General features: G+C 34.6%; 2 protein-coding genes across 3 annotated transcripts in view; one reads left to right on the forward strand and one right to left on the reverse strand.

Moving 5' to 3' along the window:
* The first annotated feature begins 2,583 nt into the window (after positions 1-2,583).
* LOC106875834 (hemocyte protein-glutamine gamma-glutamyltransferase) overlaps positions 2,584-26,610 on the forward strand; it is a 79,603-nt gene continuing 55,576 nt past the window's right edge. Inside the window, exons 1-2 of one of the 2 annotated variants that reach the window (XM_089360301.1) lie at positions 2,584-3,062; positions 24,828-24,927. The gene's annotated coding sequence lies outside the window, so the exon portion shown is untranslated. The remainder of the gene's footprint in view (positions 3,063-24,827; positions 24,928-26,610) is intronic. The other variant, XM_089360310.1, reaches the window with a different exon arrangement.
* On the reverse strand, positions 3,720-9,960 carry LOC106875837 (uncharacterized). The gene is made up of 2 exons (XM_014924127.3): positions 9,895-9,960; positions 3,720-5,352 (listed from the first exon to the last, which is right to left on the reverse strand). The coding sequence occupies exon 2, from the start codon at positions 5,331-5,333 to the stop codon at positions 4,236-4,238; it is 1,098 nt and encodes a 365-aa protein (XP_014779613.1). The 5' UTR covers positions 5,334-5,352; positions 9,895-9,960; the 3' UTR covers positions 3,720-4,235.

A 26,610-nucleotide genomic window follows, 5' to 3' on the forward strand; every position in this document is an offset into this window, starting at 1 on the left:
TTCCGTCTATCCACACACGAGGCTTCGATCCTTCCGAGACTATAGTAGAAGACACTTGCCCAGGGTGCCACGCAGTGGGATTGAAGCCGGAATCTTGTGGTTGGGAAGCAAGCTTCTTACCACACAGCCACGCCTATGCCTCTGTGTGTGTGTGTGTGTGTGCGTGTGTGTGCGTGTGCGTGTGTGTGTGTGTGTGTGTGTGTGTGTCTGTCTGTCTGCATGTATGTATGTATCTGTGTGTTTATATATACACACATGTGTGTGTATATATAAACACAAGCAAATATATAAGTATGCAGTGTGTACAGATTATGATTATTTAATAACATTACCTGTTGGCATGATAAGCGGTTTCAGGAGTTACAATTGCCACAAGGCATTTGGATTTTTCATCTCTCGAAGGGAGGATAATTTCAATAAATCAAATATTTATCATGTGAAGAGAGAGAAAGAAAAAGGAAGAAAGAGAGAGAGAAAGAAAAAGGAAGAAAGAGAGAGAGAAAGAAAGAAAGAGAGAGAATGATGGAGAAAATATAGAAAAACGGTACTTTTAATATTACTTTTAGTTTGAAGCAAAAAAGAAAACCTTCAACCTTCTTAATATTTGCTTTATTATTATTGCTGTTTTAGCTCACGTAAGCTATCAGCAGTGAAAGTCAGATGTTTGACATAACCAGCAGTCGTACCTCTAGCTGCTCATGAAATCTTCTTTCGAATTATTAACGTTTGTGTGGGCGATTGTAAAGTAAAAACGTTGAAGCCTGCAGTTACGTCATTTTGCAGTGAAGGCCGAAATTTGAGGAAATTGGTGAAAGTCAGCGTTAGAATGTTAGCAGAATGCCATTCAGTTCAATAGCAGTGAAGAGCGGAAAGTCTTAATTTTTCGAGAACTTGAACTTTCAGCAGAGGGTACAGAACCATGAAAATCAAATTTATCGACGTTCTGGTGTCTTTTATGCCATTTTACGTTGTGAGTTCAAATCGTGCCTGTGGCTGACTTTTCCTTTTATAATTCAGATCTGATAAAAATGAGTACTAATCAATTATTGGGATTGATTAAATCGATAACACAGCACTCCAAATATATAAACTTGTATTGATGTCGTTTCTGTAATGACGATGGTGGTACTGGTGGTGGTAGTTTACCTCTAAATCTCGCCTTCATTCGGCAAGCTAGGTTACTGGGGTCGAATATAGAAGCAGTCCTTTCGGCTGCAAGTTCCTATTGCCTGTAATACCTGTTAATTAAAGTTGAGGCATCAAAAATGTCTTCTCTTCTTGTACCCCGAACCCTTGCTATGTCACAGTCCATTTGACCTATGATCAAAGACGTTCCAACCGTAACAAGTTTTTTGGGGTCTTTTTTTCTGCTTATTGCAGTGACTCTCAAGCATTTTTTTTTATCTAAGGACCCCTTTGATTATTATCTTATTCCGGTGGACCCCCATAGCCACTCGACATTTAAAAACTAGCTTTATAGAATCTTCTTTCAAAATTCCTATTTTGTTATTCACATATTAACTTGTGTATGTTGAACTATGTAAAAACATTAAAGAAAGAAACCTAGCTGTTTCCTGCAATAAGTCGAAAGCAAAATCTTTTCCTAAACTCTTAATATACTACTGTAGATCCCCAGTTTACTACTTTACAGGCGTGGATCCCCACCAAATCTTATATGAATCCCCTATGGTCATTTGGACTCATAGTTGAGATAAAATATCCAATCTCTCTCGACCTCCTTTTTTTAAGATGGTGGGGGTGTGATTTGAAGAAAATTTGATTGGTATTTCTTGTAGATTTAAGGACTACATTATGACTCACTCGCTTACACGTGTTCCAGTATGCGAAACTATTGCCGCCCGTGTAAACCCTTTATTAATTTCTGTATAAGGAATAAACCTTGAAAGAATCAGGAAATCTATGAAGAAAATGCATCTGTTCAGATTTTTAAAATATCTACAGAAGTGTTATTCTAGAATTTAAAATGCAGCAGCAGCAGCAGCAGCAGCAGTAGTAGTAGTAGTAGTAGTAGTAGTAGTAGTAGTAAAAACAGCAGCAGCAGTTGTAGTAGTAGTCGCCGTTGTTATTGCTATTGCTTCTGTCATCACCGTTGTTGTTGGTGATGTGGTATTATTTAGCTCCAGGGTAACCCTGACCGAGCAAACAGATGATCAGACATTTGAGTCGTGACCGTCCTGTCTTTTCTCAGCAAGGCGTAGGTGTTACCTAGAACTAAATTTAATGCGTGTCTTTCAAATGTCTTTTTTTTTTTTTTTTTTTTTTTTTTAGTGTGGTAGAGAGACAGTGGTGATTTGTGAGAGATATAGCGCTACTATTTCGAGCAGATTGAGTGACCACCTAGTGGATTATTCAGTGGCTTGTCCAGGTTCTTCGTAAACTTGCTTGCTTAAATGTAGTTTATTCCTACAGCATCACAATATTTACATGCATACATACATACTAACACAACCACATACACAATCATATAAGCTAACACATACTCATAACATACATATAAATATACATACCTACATACATACAGTACATATATATATGTATATGTACGCACACGCATATTCACACACACACACACACACACACACACATACACACACGTGTATCTAGTGTCCTATAGACGAGTGATTGAAGCAATTCTAAGAATCCACATGTCAACCACATAATGTAACTTATCATTTTATACTTTATTACTGGCTCATATCAGGCTTAAGTAAACTTTGTAAATAAAGATTCTTCGTCAGTATTGAAATCACCGGTTAGCAGCTGGCTGGCTGGCATAAACTCAACTGTTTCTATATTTGAAAACTTTTACCATGTATACATTTGATATTCTCGTTAACATTATTGCGATGCTGTTTCCTAGTAGAAGCTATTGTTATAACCACTGACTTAAGATGCCAGTAGTCATAAGCAGCATTGCTTTTTTCTACATGCTGACAAAACAAAGCAACTGATAAGGTATTTTTTTTTTTACCTAAACTAATCAGCCACAACAAATGATTGTTCGATTAACTCAATGACATCGTCGAACATAGATTTTTCAGGTAAGTAACATGGTTAATTTTACTAGTCTAAACAGAGCGATGCATGATGTTGATAGTAACATTTCTTTTTCTAGGAAAAGATGCTGCTACAAGTGGTCTGAGGCAGTCGATTATGGTTAGCGATACGAGATTAAATGTTAATGTACGTCCTCCTTGCTCTCTAGTCATTGAAGAATGATAAATTAAATAACAGTAATATTCTATTGATGATCAAATCCATTTTATCTGTTCTCTTTATTCGATAGAAATTATTTATTTCAAATATGCTGTCATCATTTAACTCTGTTTTAAACACGCTATTTAGTTTTAATAAATTATCTCGTTTAGCGGCATTTCGTCAGTCTTTACGTTCTCAGTTCAAATTCCGCTGAGGCCGACTTTGCCTTTCATCCTTTCGGGGTCGATAAAATAAGTTCCGGTTGAGCACTGGAATCGATCTGATCGACTTACTCTCTCCTCGAACTTGCTGGCCTTGTGCCAAAATTTGACACCAATTTATAATTTCGCTTTCTCTATCAATACTGACTACGCCATATTTTTCTCATGAATTTTTTTAATTGACTTTATATATTCATAAAAGTAGACAAAGAGCAAATTAAAAAAAAGCAGAAAAGCAGTTGTTTATTACAACCAAAGGAATAACCAAGAAGACGGAAATGAAGTGAAATAAGCCAATTCTTTAATCACATTTTCTAATTATAAAAGAGTATAAATTCAAGTTTTAACATATCAATTTGAAATTCCTAGCAAATACAATACATACTGTTGCACTCCCAAACCTGGCTTTTCGCATTTATTTCAGAGAATAAATATTGTAAATAAATTAATCTAAAATATTATATTTTTCCACTTACAATATCTTCTCATACGGTTTTCGGGCATTGTAATATTTATAGAATTTCGATCAATACACAGTTGGAACATCTAGTATTGGAAAGTTCGAGTCCATTAGGACCCAATTGTTGTTCTATTTCTTTACATAGATTTTACATAGAACATAATTAATAAAAGTTAATTTTATTAATTTGAACACAGGAAATTTCAGTTGATATGGGACTGAATTCACTAACAATAAAACAATTCATTTTCAAAAACATAATATAATTACGCTTCTTTCGATTCTCATTCAATTTCAACAGTGTAGCCAGTTAACTTTTCTTAAAATCTCGATGCTTAGAAGAAGTATTCATTCCAGTGGTCAAAGTGGTTCATGTAACGACCATTCATATCCATCCACTGACCTCCAAAATCCATTTGATAATTGGACATATCAAACCATCTATGGCCTCCAGAGAAGTAAGGACTGTAATTGAAGTAGTGGTACCTGCTGTGGTAATTATAGGGAGACATTGAATGGAATTCATAATCCATATCATACCATCTCTCTGGGTTATTGTAGAATCTTTGGCCCCAGCTGTAGCTATGATAAGGGTAGTAGTGGTGATATCTGCCATGATAGCTGTAGAAGGGTGTGCAATGACGGCTATACATATCCATCCAGCGGCCATCAAAATCCATTTGATAGTTTGTCATATCAAAGTATCTCTCTGGGTAGTTGTAATATCTTTGGCCCCAGCTATAGTTATAATAAGGATAGTTATGGTAGTATCTGCCATAGTTGGTGTAGAAAGGAGTTGAATGACGACCATACATATCCATCCAGCGGCCATACATGTCCATCTGATAGCCGGACATATCCATGAATCTCTCGGGATAGTGCATATAGTAGAAATTCATGTATGGATAATACATATAACGCCTGTAATAGTTGTAATAAGGGTTGCACTGACGTCCATATCTGTCCATGTATCGGCCATACATGTCCATTTGATAGTGGGACATGTCCATGAATCTCTCAGGATAGAACCAGTTACGACCATAGCGGTAGCCAGGGTAGTGGCCATGTCTTGAAGAGTTGAACATATACCAGTAGGGACTGGAGTGGTGTCCGTGCATGTCCATCCATCTTCCATACATGTCCATCTGATAACTGGACATATCCATAAACCTCTCTGGGAAGTCCATGAAATTACCATATCTATGGAACCTATCGTTATCATAGAAACCGTAATAGTTGTACATAGATTTACCATAGTATCTATCATTGTCAGAATATCTACCATAGAATTCATAGAATCTGGGATCTACCATTCTTCCATAAGAATCCATGTATCTGCCTTGAAAATCCATGGACATCACGCTCATTGGTTCCATGATTCCTCTGTATTTTCTGCCGAAATGATGACGGAATTTGTTCATAAGACGGTTCATTGTTGAAATACAGGTTTGACTGAAATAAAGATAAAATATTGCTTAATAATGATTAAATATGAAGGAAAAGAAAAGCAAAGAAAACAAATTTATAAACAAGAGTAAAACAAGTGTTATTCATGTCATTCTGAGAAGTAAGAGCTACACTCAAGAATTAAATTCGTATCGTAGATTTCCTTCCTTACTATTTGTGGTGTTCATCATATAATGGTGGGAGCAACCCAAGTTTTCCTGCGATTGCCGTCGTTGTTTAGTTCCGGGTTAGCCAAGTTGAAGTAGGCATATGGTCAAAAACATTCCAGATGTTAAAGCTTCATCTTTTTAGGGGTATCTAGAATTATAATGAATCCTTTCTGTCCGATACGGTAAGGTATAATATACGGTCACTGTTATTGCAATTTATTGCTAGACAAGAACTACATGTGACTATCGTTAGCTAGCGACATCAGTATCATAGAAAAATGTGAAATTGTGAATTACGCATCTTTTCCAAAGATGTAAGCTACGTAAGAAAAATGAACATTGTAATATGCAAATTCGGCACACCATAAATTAAATACCAATAAACTCCAAACATTCAATTAATTACATCTTCCAAATTATTATTTCCTCAAAATATCAGACTAGTTGCATAAGAAGTAATAAAAACCAAACTAATTAAATGTATAAATGAGAAGATAAAGTAAATAAAATTGCTATGAAATTAGCAAGAAGATCAGTGAGAATTACGTTTAACAAACATTTACAATCATTATATATTATTTTAGTTTTACATGAATTAGTCAGAAGAGAAATAGCCGTAGCCATGGCTTCTTAAAGGTCTCCAAGATTGTAGGAGGCAGGGTGAAAGTTATGAATGACTGCATCAGAGCAGACTCATCTAGCGGCACCTAAGAGTCAAGCAATGATGTTAAAGCTAGTGGTGGATAAAGTCTACGACCCATGGCACAGTAATGACCACGTTAGCGTAGCTAGGGAGACGAGGAAAATGGTTCGCCCCGAGTAACGCTTTTATGTGGGCAGCAGTTTTGGGTCTGCTGTATGAACCTCTATAGGCTGTATCAACCCGTGAGTGGGTGCAAAATCAAGGGCTATCCCTAGTGGCACATTCTAGCTACGATACTGGGTGGCCATCGATTATATCCCTTATTTAAATATGAGGCTTCGTGCCTATATTAGAAATCACTATATTGAGGGTGGAAAAATGACAAAAAGTAATAAAATGCTGGACTAAATAACAGAAACGGCAAACCGCTGGTCTAAATAACTGGCGCCTTTTGTTTCATGTCTTTACTTTCTAAGTTCAAATCTCTCCGATATCAATTTTTAATTCTATTCGTCTGTGACTGAGTGAAGACGCGTGGCTAAGCGGTAAGGGTATTCGGCTTACGATCCTAAGATAGTGAATTCGATTACTGGTGGCGCTTTGTGTCTTTGAGCAAGACACTTTATTTCCCGTTGATCCAGTCCACTTAGCTGGTAAAAGTGAGTAGTACCTGTATTTCAAAAAACCACGCTGAATCTGAATGGGTCACACTAAATCTCTCCGGAAACTACGTTAAGGGTACGTGTATTTGTGGAGTGCTCAGTCTCTTGCACGTTAATTTCACGACCAGGTTATTCTGTTGATCGAATCGACTGGAACCCTCGTCCGCGTAACTGACGGAGTCCCAGTTTTCTGTCATTGATAGCATAAACAACCACAGAAAAATAGAAGGTGAATTAACCTCAGACGAGCGAAAATAAATACCGTCTATGTCACTCCAGCACCTTAGATATTTGGAGTGTATAATGAACGGTGTAAAGGTGATGAATGACAGAATATACTTGAATAACGAATAGAATGTATAGCAGTATTAAGTTTCTATGCATTCTGATTTCAAAACGCTGCAAAATCAGATTTGCATTTCATTCGTCTGTGGTCTATAAAATTATTATTCGAAATATAAAAGTCTAGTCTATATAATTAAATGTTCTACACGTCAAAATTTATAGACTTGTACCAAACTAGAAATCAATATATTTATGAGAAATTTAAGAAATCGTAGAAATTCTAACGTAAATGATCATTAAAAACGAGAAATTAATACAGCAGCAAAATGGATATATTAAAAAAAAAAATACTCATCTTTGAATATAAATAGAGAAATTAATTTTCTTTCAGATTTTATCTTTGCTACAGTGAGATACATTTTTATATTTACATGAACTTTGTCAAACTACTGACAGAGTTAAGCAAAACTAGATATACTAAAACAGCATTTAGGTATCAATACATGTATATGGAAGCGAGCGTGTATGTTTACATACATACATACATACATACATACATACATACATACATACATTCATACATATACACACACACACACACACACATAAATATATATATATATATATATATATATATATACATACATACATATTCATGTATACTCACACAAACACACACACATATATATACATTATATATATACACACATATATGTATGCATATATATATATATAGATATACATACATATATATATATATATATATATATATATATATATATATATATATATACATATACATATATATACGTGTTTTGTGTATGTATATATGTATATATATATGTATTACATGTGTATTTGTGTGTGTACACACACACACACACGTATATATATATATATATATATATATATATATATATATATATATATATATATATATATATATATATATATATATATATATATATATTTATTTATAAAATACATGGCTAGAACATAGAACTTATATTTGAAACTTTTAGCAGGTACTTGAATATAATTCATTTTAAAACTCATTAAAGATCCAGACTAATTAGATAAGACAGCAGCAATGTGTCGAATAAAGTAAGGAAGAAAATAGATTCAATAACATTTTTGATACTATGCCTTCGCTGTAGGTCATCTCTTCAAGTATGTTCAATATTCATGACGTAAAAAATATGATTCAGCTAAACTCATACACTTATACACGAATATAAAATAGCGTTTATATATATATATATATATATATATATATATATATATATATATATATATATATATATATATATATATATATATATATAGATATAGATAGATAGATAGATAGATAGATAGATAGATAGATAGATAGAAAGATAGATAGATAGATATATAAGATATATATGTGTGTGCGTGGATATATATATATATATATATATATATATATATATATATATATATATTTATATAATAAATATAATATAATATAATATAATAGATATATATATATATATAATAGATATAATATAATATATATACATATATATATATATATATATATATATATATATATATATATATATATCTTTTATTTGCTTCAGCTATTAGCTTATGGTCACGCCTTGAAGAATGAATCGACGCCAATAGTTTCTTTTAAAGTCTGGTATTTATTCTCTCTTTTCTTTTGCCGAACCGCTAAGTTACGGGAACGTAAACATGCCAACACCGGTTGCCAAGTGGTGGTGGGGAACGAGCACAGATTTAAAGATACCAGATCTACTCACAAAGTTTTGGTCGGCCGGAAGCTATAGAAGAAGACACTTGCTCAAGGTGCCATGCAGTATGACTGAATCCGGAACCATGTGGTTGAAAAGCAAGCTTCTTACCACACAGCTACGCCTGCGCCATGTGTGTGTGTATGAGTTTGTTCTATACAAACAATATGCAGCTGGCGGGAAAACTGGTACGTGTACACTAATACCTTGTGTTCGGTATTTATTGCATGCAAGTTACACAAGACACCGTCATGTCGCTCTCTTTGTCATACTGGCTATGAGCAGGAGATTAGTCTTTTGGAAAACTGTTACGAAAGATACTATCATTCACATAATGTATAGTATAGAAAAGAAAAGCGTACCATATTTAAACTATAATAAACCCCAAGAGCACCGTAATGATGCCCTGCAGCACCTTCCTTGCTTGCAAATTTGGCAGCAGAACTTGCTCATCAAGCATTGGAAGTATCTGGCATAAGAGAAGCTGCAGGAAGAAAACTATGAATACCTAATGAAGTCATTCTATTCTCCGCTGCTAAGTCGTAAAGAACCTTATATATATATAATCTACCTCTAACATAAATATATATATATATATATATATATATATATATATATATATACATATATATAATCTACCTCTAACATAAATATATATATACATATATATATATATATATATATATATAATCTACCTCTAACATAAAAATCCTTTCACATACCACATGCACCATATTTAAACATTATTTTTGAAAACATAGATAGATAAATAAATAAACACATTTTGAATAAGCGCTAAAAATGCGAAATAAATGCAATAGCCTTCCGTTTCGATCTCTTTTTAAGTTAAAAGCTTAATCATCGTTGTTTTGCTACATTAATACGAGCGCAATGTAATCTGAAATAACAGAAAAACGAAACATGAAAACATGTTTAAGGCATCGTTTCAAACTTCAGTGATATCAGCATCGCTGAAAGAGAAATTATACAAGTTATATATAAAAAAGTTTCACCTTTCGCCGAAACTGTGGTCAGATGAGAGATCAGCTACTATGGCAGGTTGCTGGCTCAATAATCACACTGAGGTAAATTCAGAACCACTTATATATACCTTCCAGAGACAATATTTTTTTTGCACTTTACCAATTCAACGGAAATAAATTAAATTTCTTGATTAAACGACTCTAAAGACTAATTTAGGAACACCTTTTTTTTAAATTAACTTAGATCGTCCAATTGGAATGTTAAATTAAAATTCCAGTGATATTTCCACTGCTCATTCAAATTATGTGTAGCGTTTGTTTTTTGTATGTATGTATGTATGTATGTATGTATGTATGTATGTATGTATGTGTGTGTGTATGTATGTATGTATGTATGTATGTATGTTTGTATGTATGTATGTATGCATGCTGTCGTGATTGATTTCTTGTAGGTTAGTGTATACGGAGATTGGAGATAGTGTTATTGGTTATCCCAGGTCTAACTTGATCGAGTAGACCTGTATTAAATGGGGTTTCATACATAATCATCCCATCTTCTAAGGGATGTATATGACTTACACTACCTGTCTTCTGTCCATCATATAAGACGATAGGTTGTCATTTGAGGGAGATTTTGCTACTATTTCCCACAGTCCAACGACCACATACAGGGTCCCTCATTGGCGCCTAATGACTATATTTGTATGAGGATAATATAGGTAATTGGTGCTTTTTTGGCCTGACCGAATAAATCTAAGATCAAAGATATTCCACACTTCTATTTTTTTTCTTTCTCTTTTTAAAGTTGGGAGGGCATGAGTTGAAGCTGCTATCTCTAGCACGTCGAATGACCACGTTCCTATACTGGCCTTATATTATTGTTGTTTAGTTCTAGTCAAGCCTGCTCTAGCAAACCTCTTTTCAAAGGCAATCCAAGCGTGATCATCCGCTCCTTCAAAGATATTAAGTCTACATTATCTAATGTGTCTTTTTTTTTAAAAGAGAAAGAACACAATCGCGATGCAGTAGGATTAAACTATTGTGTAAATGTCTCTCCCAAAATATATAATGTCACCAGTGAAACATTCCTAGTGGTTTATTATGAAACTGTCGAAAGGAAAAATCACCTAAGAGGGACCTGATAGTAGGCTTCTGGCACAAAATGCTCACGTTCTACAGGGAAAATCTTATGAACCTATTAAAAAAAAAAAAATGAACGCTGAGCTAGAAATACCAAGACTCCAGGAAAAAGAGAACATTTATGTTGAATTAATGCGGAATTTACTGCTCTCGTACCCTGACTGTAATTTATCATTTGTACCTATCATCATATGTACATTAGGTTATGTACCAACACATTTACGCAAAAAAACCCCTAGAAATACTAATTTTATCGAAGAAAGAGCAAAAGTAACTGACACGGATTCTCCAAATCTAGTCTATTTGCGACAGAGTGAAGATTTGTAAAATATTCCAAGGATTCTCCACCACAGATTCTTTAAATGAATAAGACGCACGCACTTTGGCTTGTGCATCGACAGCTCAACCTACACACCAACTCAACCACATATTTACAAACACCGGGAACTCAACTCAAGAAATTTTGTTTATTTGCAACCGGCTTGAACTCTCTTAAAAAGAACTTAAACTAAAAGAAAAAGCATAAATGCTTACATATATACATGCATACATACATACATACATACAGATACATAGAAAATCTTTGATACATATACACGCATATATGTATGTATGTATGTATGTGTATATATATGTATATATATATATATATATATATATATATATATATATATATATATATATATATATATATATATATATATATATATATATATATATATATAACACGGGAAGGACAAGAAACAAATGTATTAATTAAACGCTTGAAAGAGTCTAGACGGACCTTTCGGACGCTAATCTTTCATCAGAAGAAAGCTAGAGAGGCAAAGAGAGAGGGAGGGAGAGAGAGAGGGAGGGAGGGAGAGAGAGAGAGAGAGAGATAAGGAAGAGAAGGGAGAGAAGGTGGAGGGAGAAGGGGAGTAATTCGAACGTAAATAAGAAATATAAGATGATCAGAGAGTACCAAATAAGTAATAAATCATTAATCTTTTTTGAGAGGATTTGATCCCGGCCGTGTAAACCAGGAAGCTATTTTTTCAACTGTTTGAGGTTCCTAGTTATTCAGTCTTAATGGAGCATTACTCTGAACCTAACCCACAATGAGTGGAAGGGGATATTCAGTACTCTCCTTGATGGGGTAAGATGTTGATACTCCTTCCTCTTTACTATTGCTACAACATGTTGAAAGATTGGGAATTAATAGCAGTTCTATTTATTAAGTAGCCTCTGCCAGCTCTTCTTCAACTGTAAGCTATTTGTACACAGTTCTTTATTGCACAAGGAAACGAAAGGCGAAGCTGATCTCGGATAGATTTGAACTCAGAATATAAAGAGCTGTCGCAAATATTTCATAGCATTTTTTCCGACGCTGTAACGATCCTACCCATAATACTTGCCTTAGTAATGATGAAAGAATTACTTATTAGATAAACTGTATATCAAATGGGTAGCCGTGAAAATTGTCGTACTAAAGAAACAAATCACCCTGGTTAAAGCATGCTTTAATCTTCAAGCTGTTACACTTTTATCGCTAAACCATGACACATAGGAAAAACTAATATACACTAACAAAACAAATACGGCTATATTTTCTGATGTAATATTTGGACAAAATCTTTGAACGATGGGTTCCTACGAACTTCTGTTACTTTGCTAATAACAACATTTGTAACGAACGTTTAATCTAAATGAATCTCATCCTCGTCTGTTCTATGCATAATATCACTTTGATGGTCAATGAAATTAAATGTTACATTGAAAATTACTTCTATGTCATCATGCGAGCAGCCCTATGATTGTCGGACATGCTAAAAATAGCAGTCAAACATTTCTCAAACTTGTCCTTACCGTCTTTAATAGACGTGATGATACACCGAATAATGTAATTTTAGCTGCATTATCTCTGAAACTAGGTGGTATTGTTATAGCTGGAACACTTTTGATCATAGGTTTTCAACTCAAAGTTAATGTGGAGCTAAATAGGAACAGCACTTTCCTAAATCTTAGACCTAAAAACATTTCTCATGCAGAGACTCTACAGATTGTCTCTTATTTCCTCGACAGGTCTGAAGAATTTACCTTAATTATTCGAACGAAAGGCATACTTGGGTTAACATGAAAGTCTACTAAAATTTGCTTATCAATGTTGTCAGCTATAATCTTTCGTTTAGGAATGTATTTTTACATAAATATATCATACGTAAAACTGCAATATAGCAAAAATATCATTCATTAACTGAGCTTAATATTGGTTTCAAATTTTGGCACAAGGCCAGCAAGTTCGGAGTGGGGTAGGTCGATTACATCGGCCTCAGTTCTCAATTGGTACTTATTTTAACGACCCCGAAAGGATGAAAGGCAAAGTCGTCTACGGCAGAATTAGAAATCAGAACGTAGAAACAAACGAAATACTGCTAAGCATTTTGCCAGACGTGCTAAAGATTCTGCCAGCTCGCCGCCTAACTATGTTTAATATTGACCAATATTATCCAACAAAGGTTGATTTTACTTTTCATTCCCGCCTTCACTCGGGAATGTGATAAAATAAGTTCATTTAGGTACTAGAGTAGATTTAATCGACTATGCCCGCTGCTAAAATGTGAAGAGTTGTTCCCTGATAAATAATGACTATCTTCTAAATACGTACAAAGTATCATCACTACTTGATGTTAGCAATTTTTGTTTCCGGTCCATAATCTTTTAACAATATTTATGCAATCCCTAAGGCAGCGATCTGGCAGAATCGTCACCGCACCAGGGAAAATGCTTAGCGGCATCTCTTCCGACTTTACGTTATAAGTTCAAATGCTGCCGGGGTCGACTTTGTCTTTTATCTTTTCAGGATCCATAAAATAAGTACAAGTTGAACACTGGGACCGATGTAATAAACTTACCCACCTCTCATGAGGTTGCTGGCCTTGTTCCACAATTTCAAAACAGTATTTCTGCAATCATTTGTTGATAGAAATATATTTTCTGTTTCATATGTTTCGGTATTTGATTATGCTTGCATCAAGCACCAAAATATTTGGCAATCAAGTATTTCAATCTCAATAAGGCTGGTTTTCTTCAGAACATGTTTAGAGATCATTCTTTAACGTGCGGAAATCTGCACTATGAAGAAGGAGGTTCAAGATTACTTTGATGATACACGCACCAGACTTCTCATGAGGGATCAAATCACATGGCATGAGCACAGGATTTAAAAATAGAAAAGATTTAATGGTATCTTTTTTATAAGCTTAAAGCTCAAAACGATCACCGTGCAAATGACTAAGGAAAATAGTCTAATAATGGGGCATATAAGCCCTCGACAGAAAAAAAAAACTATATTAATTCGTAGTAGTTTTTGTAAACAAACTTTAAATGCTTTCGGTGCGAATGGTTTTGTTAAAAGATTTATTGACTCATTCCAGCCACGTGTGCTACTGTTGCTCAATGCAGATTAGGCTTTACAGGTCACTGCTACCAAACAGAAGACTACATCATATTAGATGATATTTTGGAGACTGCCACACTCTAAAAGAGAATGAAAATCACTCAACTATATTGATATTGACAGAGATACATAACATGAAATTGAGAACCTACAAAAGCTAATAAGACAGAAATTCCTGGCACAGCGTGGTGAAACATATTTCAATTTCAGCATCAAGAAATTAATTTTTATTCATTTATAAAGTAGTGAGGTGGGAGAAACAGTGGAGAACTATACTAGGGAGTCTTTCAGTATTTAGTTTCTTCTCTCCGTGATCCAACTTCAATCTTGTCCAGACCGATACGAACTTTTATCCCTGCCCAGAATCTATAAAATATATACTTGTTACATAAACGTATCATTCATCTACACTCCACCCGATTAATTAGCAGTCTTGTATTAATATAATAACTAATTATCTATGTATTCAACTTTATAGATGTCCCTGATTAATTTAAGTTACGAGGGAAATGAAATCATTCAAGCCATCCCCGGGTGATAACGTAAACTTTCAACGAAGGAAGTGGACTTAATCTATTGCTTGGTTTAGCTTTACTCTCTAGCCCTTGGCTACCTTTTGCAGAGTCCACTTTTTTGCAAACGTTTGAGCTATGTCTCCGGTCTGATTAAGCCATTAAAAGACAAATAAATAAATAAATAAATAACCGACATTCCTCATATAAAAAGCTACGCTAGTTTTAATCAAATAACTCATTATCTTGCTTAATGTTATGGAGGGCTGATGCATTTACTTTTGTAGTTAATAGCAGTTACTTTTATTATCTTCATTTTCTTCTTATATATAAATAATCTTTCACACACACACATATATACATACATACATACATACATACATACAAACACGTTCGTACGTACGTACATGTACATGTGTACATGTATATGTGTATGTGTATATATACATACATACATACATACATACATGCATACATACATACATACATACATACATACACATATACGCATCTACACACACACATACACACATACGCATCTACATACATACACACACTCACGCACATACAGTATTTATTTATATTAATTTTTGTTATAAACTAACCTTTTCCAGAAAAAATTTCCATTACTTCTACTATGTCACGACTTATTTATGTCAATAACAAAAGTGACAGGCGATATGTACATCTTACAAGACCACTTTCAACAATACATAATAATTCTCAAACTTAACTATTAAGCCCACCTTCCTAATAAAACATAAATTTTATTATCCCGATAACAATAAATAATATTAATTTATAGTAGCACATTAAACCTTCTTTATTAGCTATATTATGGCTTAATATAACTTACAAAAAGTTTACTAGTTTTTCAATTCTTAAAATATAAATTGTCGACAGCAATATATAAACTGTTATATATATATATATATATATATATATATACATACTTGGAAATGGATGCGTGGCGTTTGATCATATAGTAATATAAATAATATATATATATATATATATGCATATATACATGCCTACATATATATGTATATATACATGCATATATGGGTACAGGACGTCAAAAAACGTGAACAAAATGAAAAACGAGAACATAAAAAACAACAAAAACATGGAAAACGAACTTTTTTTCGGACAACGAAAGAAACAGATAGAGAAACGAGACAGGCAGCATAAAGAACAATCTCTTCATCAGTTTCCCCCCCTTTTGGCATTGAACTGATGAGTTTTATGATTGTCGCTTATGGAATTTCTGCCCACTTTTCATGCAACAATCAAAACAATTCATCTTTAGATTTAGGTCTCTGTCGAGTTTTTCGCATAGCTCTATTTAGTATGCTCTAATTGGTTTCATGCATATATATATATATATATATATATATATATATATATAAATTCAAAAAAGGATAAAACTCTTTTACAAGAATTTTATCAAGAAGCCAGTGTGTAAAAAAATTCATAAGGGAAATTTCTATTCCCAAGAATATAATTATTCGTTTATATTTATATAAAGGGCATTATTACAGAAAAATAATAACGCCACACAGTGGACTTCTCAAAATAACCACATTTAGTACTAAATGTGGTTATTTTGAGAAGTCCACTGTGTGGCGTTATTATTTTCTGTAATAATGCCCTTTATATAAATATATATATATATATATATATATATATATATATATATATATATATATATATATATATATATATATATATATATATATATATATATATATATATATATATATATATATATATATATATATATATATATATATATATATATATATATATATATATATATATATATATATATATATATATATATATATATATATATATATATATATTGGCTCGGGAGATTGGCTCGGCCAAGGAAGCTTTTTGATCCCATTTTCAGTCAGCCATTGTTGATTCCTTTTCGCTGTGTGGCATGAAGCCCCATCTTCTATGAATTAAAATTCACTTTTCGTAATGTTATCGTGTGAACACATTGGAAGTAGTCCTTGCTTAAGTATTTCGAAGTGTTTTTCAGAGTTTATTGTTCCAACACATTCGATCAACTCAGAATGATCGTTGCTGGTGATAGCTCCCCATACCATTACAGAGATACTGCCAGGTTTCACAGTTGGTTGGAGTCGTCTCAAATCAAATTCTAGATTGGGAAACCTCCAGACCCAAACATGTCCACTGTCTGAAAATAATGCAAATCTGGATTCATCTGAGAAAATCACTCTATCCCAAAATGAACTGGATTTTTCTGACATCCCCTTAGCCCATTTCTTTCTTTTAATGATATTAATTGGTTGAAGGAGAAGTTTTCTTCTAGCTGCTCGTCCATAATACCCAAGCTTATGCAGATATGTAACACACGTTCTTGGACTGCCTTCTAGCTGTTTTGCAATGTCAGAAGCCTTCGAACGGGGATCGTTTTCCACAATTCTCTTCAAACAGCGAAGCTTCCTTTCCGAGGGCCCAGGTCGGTCGGGACGAGAATCTGTTGAATCTTTTCCTTGGCTTTTGAATTGCACTATCTAGAGGAATTTGAAGATTTTTGGCAATTTTTCGCCAGGCTAAGACCAGCCTCAGATTGCCCAACAATACGACCTCTTTGAAAATCTGACAGTTCTGCTGAATTATTTGTGCGTGGCACGGTTACTCTTCGAAAATGTTTAATATAATGACACCTGGAATGAAAAGGAATAATTACATTGTAAATTCTACACCGCTGAAAACATATTAAGACGCTTAGATCAGAAATTTTGAAAATTAAAGGTGTCTATTTACTTCTTGCATGCCTGTGTATGTACATATCTACATATATATGTATATATACTTGCATATATGGGTACAGGGCGTCAAAAAACGTGAACAAAATGAAAAAGGAACATGTAGGTATGTACATATATGTATGTACATATGTTCGTTTTCCATGTTTTTGTTGTTTTTTTATGTTCTCGTTTTTCATTTCTTCACGTTTTTTTAATGTTCTATACCCATATATGCATGTATATATACAAATATATGTAGGTATGTACATATATGTATGTATATATGCATATATATATATTATTTATATTATTATATGATCGAACGCCACGCATCCATTTCCTAGTAAGTTTTATCTTAATAATTCAGATGCGCACTCCACACTCTCTATTCTCCCTTCGCTTATTCTTCTTTCTTTCTGTTTTTCTTCTTCCCCCCTTTACCGTTCTCTTTCTCTCCCTCTCTCTCCCTTACTCTTCCCCCTTGACTCTGTCGTTGCTCACACGTGACCAGCGGCTATCGTTCTTTTTTCCTCTTGCTTTACAAGAAATATGACCTACTTTTGCCTGTCTCTTGTCACAGCTCCTTTCTCCAGCGTTCACCACTTCATCTCGTTATGGCTTAACAGCCCTCACCGCTTGTTTTAACTATTTTGTTCTTACTGTCCTGTTTTTGTTACCACTTTAACCCTCCGCAAAAATCCCAAATTTTATTTAATTTGCTTTGCGGGAAGGACTGTTTTAACGAAGTCACGTCTTGTCTTAACCTTCGAAATGCGGAATAGATAAAACAGGGAACAGCTAATGAAGAGATTGTTCTTTATGTTGCCTGTCTCGTTTCTCTATTTGTTTCTTTCGTTGTCCGAAAAAAAGTTCGTTTTTCATGTTTTTGTTGTTCTTTTATGTTCTCGTTTTTCATTTTGTTCACGTTTTTTGACGTCCCGTACCCATATATGCATGTATATATACATATATATGTAGGTATGTTCATATATATATGTATATATGCATATATATATATATATATATATATATATATATATATATATATATATATATATATATATATATATATATATATATATATATATATATATATATATATATATATATATATGATCTCAAAAAACGCAGTGCAATTACGACCATTTTCAAATATCCGAAGTAGGTTGTCACTAAAAGCTCCTATTTTCTTCGCCAACAATACCCTGCATGGAGGACTAATTCTTTCTCTTATGATTCTCCAGGATGACATGAGACATGTGCAGTAGGTAATTTCCAGTATAGTTTCAAGCTTTTCGTGTTCAGATAAGAAGAACCATAAAATATTACAGATCCAACCGCTACGTAGGAAAAGTTTACATTCAGATTATCTGAGAATTTAGATTTCCATATGCTGAGACTTAAGTGCTGTTTAGCATTTGCTGATACATAGATTAACCCCCTGACTCTCTACATACTATGTTGCTCCCGAGGTTCCTAAAAATACCTACCCTTTAAAATAATAATGAAGATTACGTTGATTACTAAACCCTAATGTTAGATGCTATTTTAAAAGTTACTACATTACTTCACTGTATGGAAGATGACGCATAGGATTAAGGCTAGACAAACGGAATTCATTGGATACAACTTAGTGTGGCTTTGATAACACTGCTCGATCGCGTTCAGTTTCTCATCGTATTATTAGCGTTCTCTCTATATTGAATAATATGTACATTCAAATAGATATAAGTCATAAAAATATCAAATAATTAGTAATGGCAGTAAAAATTTTAAAATATAACGTAATGACTGGTTTAATGTGAAGGTTTGAATAATACTTTATAAACGAGTCAAATGAGGAAAAGGAGAATGGTGAGGCGTAGCGAACATTATCATTGCCGGTTCTCCCAGACTGGTGAGATTGATGTGGTTGATATTCAGTTTGAACATATGTCCACGTCAATTTTCTGCAGGAAAGAAACCACGAGCAAAGTGAATGGCTCAGGTGTGTAGTTTGAATGCTTGCAGACAAGTTAATTAGGCTAAAGTCATCAAAGAGCCAAGTATTGATGTTAAATTGGAAGAAAAAAGTAAACAGGCATGGCTGTGTGGTTGAGAATCTCGCTTTGCGACCACATAATTAAGGCTTCGATCCCATTGCGTGTCACCTTGAGCAAATATCTTCTACTATAGCCTCGGACTAGCCAATGCCATATGAGTGGATTTGGTAGGCGGAAATTGAGAAAGCCTGTCCTGTATGTGTGTGTGTGTGTGTGTGTGTGTGTGCGTGCGTGCGTACATGTGTGTACGAATGTGTGTGTGTGTATGTGTGTGTGTATGTGTGTGTGTATGTGTCATTGTTTTTGTATTTTCCCTTCCCCGCCACGTGACAACCATTGTTGGTTTGTTTAGATCTCCGTAATCTCGCAAAAGCGATCGACAGAATAAGTATCGAACTTTAAAAAGTTAAATACTGGGGTTGATTTATTAAAAAAAACCTCCATCATAGCCGTCGTCCAATGACTGAAACACGTTACATAAGAAAGAAGAAAAAAGATAGTTTTAGAGACATGTGTCTTTCTTTGAAGAAAGTTGTGTAGGAAAAGAGAAAAATGTAATTTTCTTGACAGCCAAAATTGATGCGCTCCGAGCAGTGTTTGGCGAATTTGGGCACACTAAGAACAATACCAGTCAATGTACACCTGACTCCAAGAAACAAAATACAGAGAGACATTCCATCTTACCGGTAAATGACACATATTGAATTACACAAACTTGTAGCCAATAAGAAATTAAACACTATAAATATAAATAGTTCTAAACAACTGAATTCTTAAATTAAAATATTTGCAGATTTAATTAAAGACTTGAAATATATATAAAAAAAAATAATCTATTTCTGAAAATCAATTTTTCAGATGTTGTTTCAAGATGTTAGTATTTTCTTCTAAGTTGGCTGTGATGAATATTGCAAATGCTGGGTTCAATTATCTAGCCAATAAAAGAAGAAATGTTGATTTACATACACTAAGTGGCTATTTTTATTAATTTCTCCACCCTTTGATTAAGACGAATAATTATAAAATGACAATTGAAGGTTAATGTTGAAACAAGCATACACACACACGCACACACATACACACACATACACACACACACATACACGCACACATACACACACACACGTATATATGTAAGTATGTACATGTATCCTTTTATGTATGACTGTATGCATGTATGTACACACACACACATATGTACACACACGCGCACACATATACATATATATATATACACACACACATATATACATACATATATATATGTGTGTGTGTGTGTGTGTGTGCATTCATACACACACACACGTACACATATGCATGGAGAGAGAGAGAGAGAGTGGGAGGAAGAAAGAGAGAAGGAGAGAGAAATAGAGAGCGAGACCTTTTTACCTTTTTCTTGTTTGTTAATGTGACGGATGGTGTCAATCTAGCTTATACATGTATTTATTTATAATGATTAATGTATTGCTATAGTTGATCCGATAAATAATGTCAACTGCTTAATCTATAACGCTCTACACACAAACATACACAGACATACCTACACACATAATATCCGTGTGTTTGTTTGTGCGTGGACACACACGCACGAGATACTCAAAAAGCTTAGAGAAGCCGTTAGGAGGAAGATGTCGAACAAGGATTCCTATTCACCATGACAATGTGCAACATACACATCTTTAGTAAAAAAAAAGATCGGGCAATCAGCGAGTGTGGGCAAGTATATGTATAATTCAGGTCTAACGCCCACCGACTTCACCTGTTTGGTACAATGAAGGATAATTTTCAGAGATAGCGATTTTTTGACAGAGACAAAGTAAAAGGGACTGTGAAGGAGTGGGTACAGTAGGGTACACCTAATTTTTTTTAAAGACTATTCGAGAGTTGGGTTCGACAACGTTTAGACAATTTGAATAACCAATGATTCTTAAAAACGTTTTGCCCGCTTTTGTACAGGGTGTCCACAAAGTCTGGGTACATGGAGTAAATAAAATCATAACATAAACAATGAAATATAAGAAATAATAAATTCTTAAAGTATGTGTTAATCCCCATGTGGGTACATGGAGTAAATAAAATCATGACATAAACAATTTACTATAAGAAATAATTAATCCCATGTACCCAGACTTTGTGGACACCCTGTATTTACTTTCGTTATAACCTTCGCGGGGGTGTGTGCTCATGATATTTTTTCCCGACGTATTGTACTCCGAATTCAAATCCCATCGACGTCAACTTTGTCTTTTACCCTTTGGGGTCAAATAAAACGCACCAGTCTGGGGCGGTGCAATGGGGCATCTGTTTAGGGTCCGGCAAAATGGAAACTGGCTTAATAATAATAGTTATATTTGTAGTTAAAATTGAAATTATTGGAAACTATAAAACATTTTCACAAGGTAGAATACCCTGAAAGCAGCTATTTTTCAACTATCAATCTGTATGTAAACACAAAAAAATTTTCTATTCTCTCGATTCCTAATTTATTTATGTCCTACGGAGAAGAAAAAGAGAGCCATTTCATGACTTTCTCCCAGACAGTTATTATTTCCATCTTAAGGAAATTTCTCATTTCATAAAATCTTTAATAGTCACGGGTTAAGACATACTAAGGATCTCTAAAAAAGAATGAAATAGTGCTGTACATGATTACCAGTAACTAGAAACGTTAAGAAATTTATATTAAGTAATCAAAAAAAAAATTATAGATTTGTGAATTCTATGCATCTTTTTTTTATTATAGATTTCTAATCCTGTTTCATATTATAGCGAGATTATTATCTCCCTTGCTATAGCTGCAATCGTTAAGGGAGCTACATGAGTAAGATTAATATAATTTGTCCATTCTAAGATCATTAACAGCTCCACAGGGCGCAGGTAATTTCTTATTAATATTTTCAGCAGCCTTACAATAATATTTCGCTTGTCTCAAACTTCTCAGTAAGTAAAACATTGAGAAATATTCTTCCAGAAAACACCGTGATTCACAGACGTATGTGTAAGGGTGCTTTAATTCTGTCATTTAATTACAGTCATTCTGAACCACCATTTTCAAGAGATTTTGAATCTATTGTATCAGCCTTACTACTTTATCTGGTACTATTTCATCTTTCTGTCGAAAGCGAAATACGAAATGGTCCGAACATTAAGAGGGGTAATAAAAAGGAAAATTAATAACGGGTATTTTTATTACCAATGCAGATTCTACCAACCCACCTCGATACATAACATGCACACATATCCACAAAAGTATGTCTGTGTATCTATCTGTATGTACGCTTGTATATATATATATATATATATATATATATATATATATATATATATATATATATATAAATATTAGGTCGTGGTAAATTTTAACAGCTGCTCATTTTGCGCCATTATTATATTTTGACAATCTTTATTTTTTGTTAGAAAGCTGACACGTCTATTTCTTTATTCTAACTCATTTTGCGCTTTATAAAGTATATATAAATCAATTTTTGCTACTTTTGTTTAGAGATGGATAAGTCGGAAATTCGTACAGTTTTGAAATATGAGTTCTTTCTTGGAAATACAGCATCACAGACAACTCGGAACATTAATGGAGTATTTCATTCTAATGTTATTAAACAGCGGGCAGTATCACATTGGTTTGCAAAATTTCGTTCTGGTAACTTTGACTTCACAAATGAGCAACGCGGTCGACCAGAAACAAAGGCGGTTAATGACGGACTGAAAGCCACCGTCGAATCAGATCCATCTCAAAGTGCCCGTGAATCATCGTTGTTGTTTAGTGTTAGCAAGCAATATTGACTCACCTCCTAAAGTGAAAAAGTTGGATAAGTGGGTTCCACATGAACTAGATAAAAATCAGTAACAGCAACGTTTGGAAGCTGCTTTATGCTACTTTTTCGTCACAAAAATGAATCATTTTTGAATCAAATTGTAACATGTAATAAGAAATGGATCCAATACAACAACCGTAAACGTTCATTATAATGGTTGGACAAAGACGAGCCACCAAAACACAATCCAAAAAGCAAAATTTCTCAAAAGAATCTGATGGTGTGTGTTTGGTGGTCTGGCAGGTGTGATCCATTATGATTCCATTAAATCTGGACCAAAAACAGCCTAGATTAGTCAACAGATCCACTCCAATTTTATTGCAAGACAACGTCAGACCACACATCACAAAAATGACAGTAGCTGGAGTTAAAAATTCTCCATCATCCACCATACTCACCTGATCTTGCCTCCACTGACTACCACTATTTCCAGAATTTGGATAACTTTTTGACAGGAAAAATATTAATTCCGACGATGCCGCAAAACAGGCCTTCCAATATTTTATTGACTATAGATTGCCAAGCTTTTACAGTTCCGGGCTGGACAAGCTACCGCTGAAATGGCAAAAGTTTATTGACAATATGGGTGCATACTTTGAAGAATAAAACTATTCCTTGTATTTATAAAACATTAGCAAACTTTTTTTTTTCTTCTACAAATTTCATACCTGATGACCTAATATATATATATATATATATATATATATATATATATATATATATATATATATATATATATATATATATATATATATATATATATACATACACACACGCAAACACACACACACACACACACACACATATACATGCGCAGGTTTGTTTCCATGTATTTATGTATGCGTATATATATATGTACACATGTGTAAATATATACATGATTATATAGAGATCGGGAGAGAGGGAGAGAGAAGGAAAGAGGGAAAGCGGTGAGAGGAAACTGCGTTGGCGATCACTTTCGAAGTCTTTTCTCTAACAATAACATTAAACAGAAGCTACAATCAATGTCAGAACTGTTGTCTTTATTTGGAGAATTTATTTAATTTATCTTAAACACAGTTTTGGATCCAGTAATTTTGCTACTATTACCGTTTGTTAAAATACCGAATTGAGAATAACAAATCCTAATCCATGATACAGATATTTTTCGAAATCGTAAATCATTTCCGGTGACTTCAACTGTACATAATTTATTTGTTTATTTATTTTTCAAGGTCTCTTCAATAACAAGAATGCACCAAGTAAACTGTTAATAATAGAATGGAAATACAGTATCAACGTTGTGTGGCTGCGGCCAGCATCGTAAATCATCAGGTAAACTCCTATTGAGTTGCATGCTGGTTCTGTTTCCTACTCGGAGCCAATTCTCTTTACTTTCGTTGATAATATCCTTATAGAAAGTATCAACACTCTACCTCGCCTCCCTTTCTCCCACAATCAACTTAAGGCTTTTTGCCTCTTAGACGTCTACATAATGGTCAGTTAAAACGTTGCCAAATGCAACTAAAGATAACTGTAAGCTGGTTTCATGACAAGATTTCAGTTCCCTCTTATTTCACTTCTTCGCACAACTAGTTAAACCTATTAGAAAAACGACTCTGAAACTTACGATTTCAATTTTACTTTCCCAATAGATATTGAAAAGATTGTGAACGTTTAAGAAACTAATTTTATTTGATTAATACATGATTTCACAAAATATTGAGGTCCATTTTAGTAACTTCCCTCACCTACCATCCCTCCACCTCCGGCGATTCCAGTCCCACCCCTCCACTTCATACATCTTTCCCAAGCTACCCCTTCGCTCCTTCAAACGAGCCCACAACCTACGTGACCTCCTGGTCCACAGTTTCTTCCCTAACCCCACCTCCCAACCTAGCTCGTTCCCCTGCTCTCGCCCATGCTGCCGCACTTGGCCCTATCTCTCCAATACCACCATCCTCACAGACACTCATCATCGTCCCTATCGTATTACTGACTCTATTACCTGCACTTCTAGCAACGTCATTTACTGCATCTCCTGCTCTTTCTGTGCTTCTCTATACATTGGTCAAACGGGACGCCGATTGGCTGACCGGTTCGCGGGGCACCTACGAGACATTACACTCGGCAATGACACCCTGGTCTCGCGCCATGTTTGCTCTACCGGTCATTCATTACAGCACCTGTCTGTGTTCGGATTGTCTTTGCACATGGACTATCCGGACTTCCGCCTTCGTCGTGAACAAGAATTAATCTTCTCTCTTCGCTCCTTTGCTCCACATGGGCTCAACTCCCCTCTCCTCTCTTACCATGGCACCTGCTTCCTCTCTTTACTCCTACCCACCTTCTCCCTTCATTGATACCCCTCCGTCCACACCCCGCCCCACATCCTCACCCTACCCCCACATCCTCACCCCAAACCCACACCTCACCCTCACATCCTCACACCCCACACCGCTACACCGCACAACACACCACCACACCACCATACCACATCACACCACCCCACATCACTCCGCACAAACTAGCAATGACCACTTCCCAGCACCCGCACCGTCATCCTCACACCTACACATTACAGACGCACACACACACGCACACATGCACACGTCAAAGTCACCAGCCTCTATCCACACGCACACACACGCGCTCACATACACACACGCGCTCACATACACACACGCGCTCACATACACACACGCGCTCACATACACACACGCACGCGAACCTTCACTTTGGGATTATCAGTACTCCAATATTACCCCTTCTTCCTAACTCTCTTGTCCAACTACCTTTTTCCAACCAGTCATCATGATTGACCGCTAAATCCACAATTTAAAAAAAATTCTTTCGCTCTTTATATCCTCGTGTTCGTTTCTGTTGAAGAGCGTAGGCTCGAAATGTAAAAGACTTTCTCACATTCCCGAGCGTCAAACTAATACACCTGCTTGTTGTTTATACACATGTCTTCATCTTTTGTTTTTCTGTAAATTTCAATTATATAAATATATATCT

The sequence above is a fragment of the Octopus bimaculoides genome, chromosome 1 (genome assembly GCF_046866305.1).
Source record: "Octopus bimaculoides isolate indiv1 chromosome 1, ASM4686630v1, whole genome shotgun sequence".
NCBI lineage: Eukaryota > Metazoa > Mollusca > Cephalopoda > Octopoda > Octopodidae > Octopus > Octopus bimaculoides.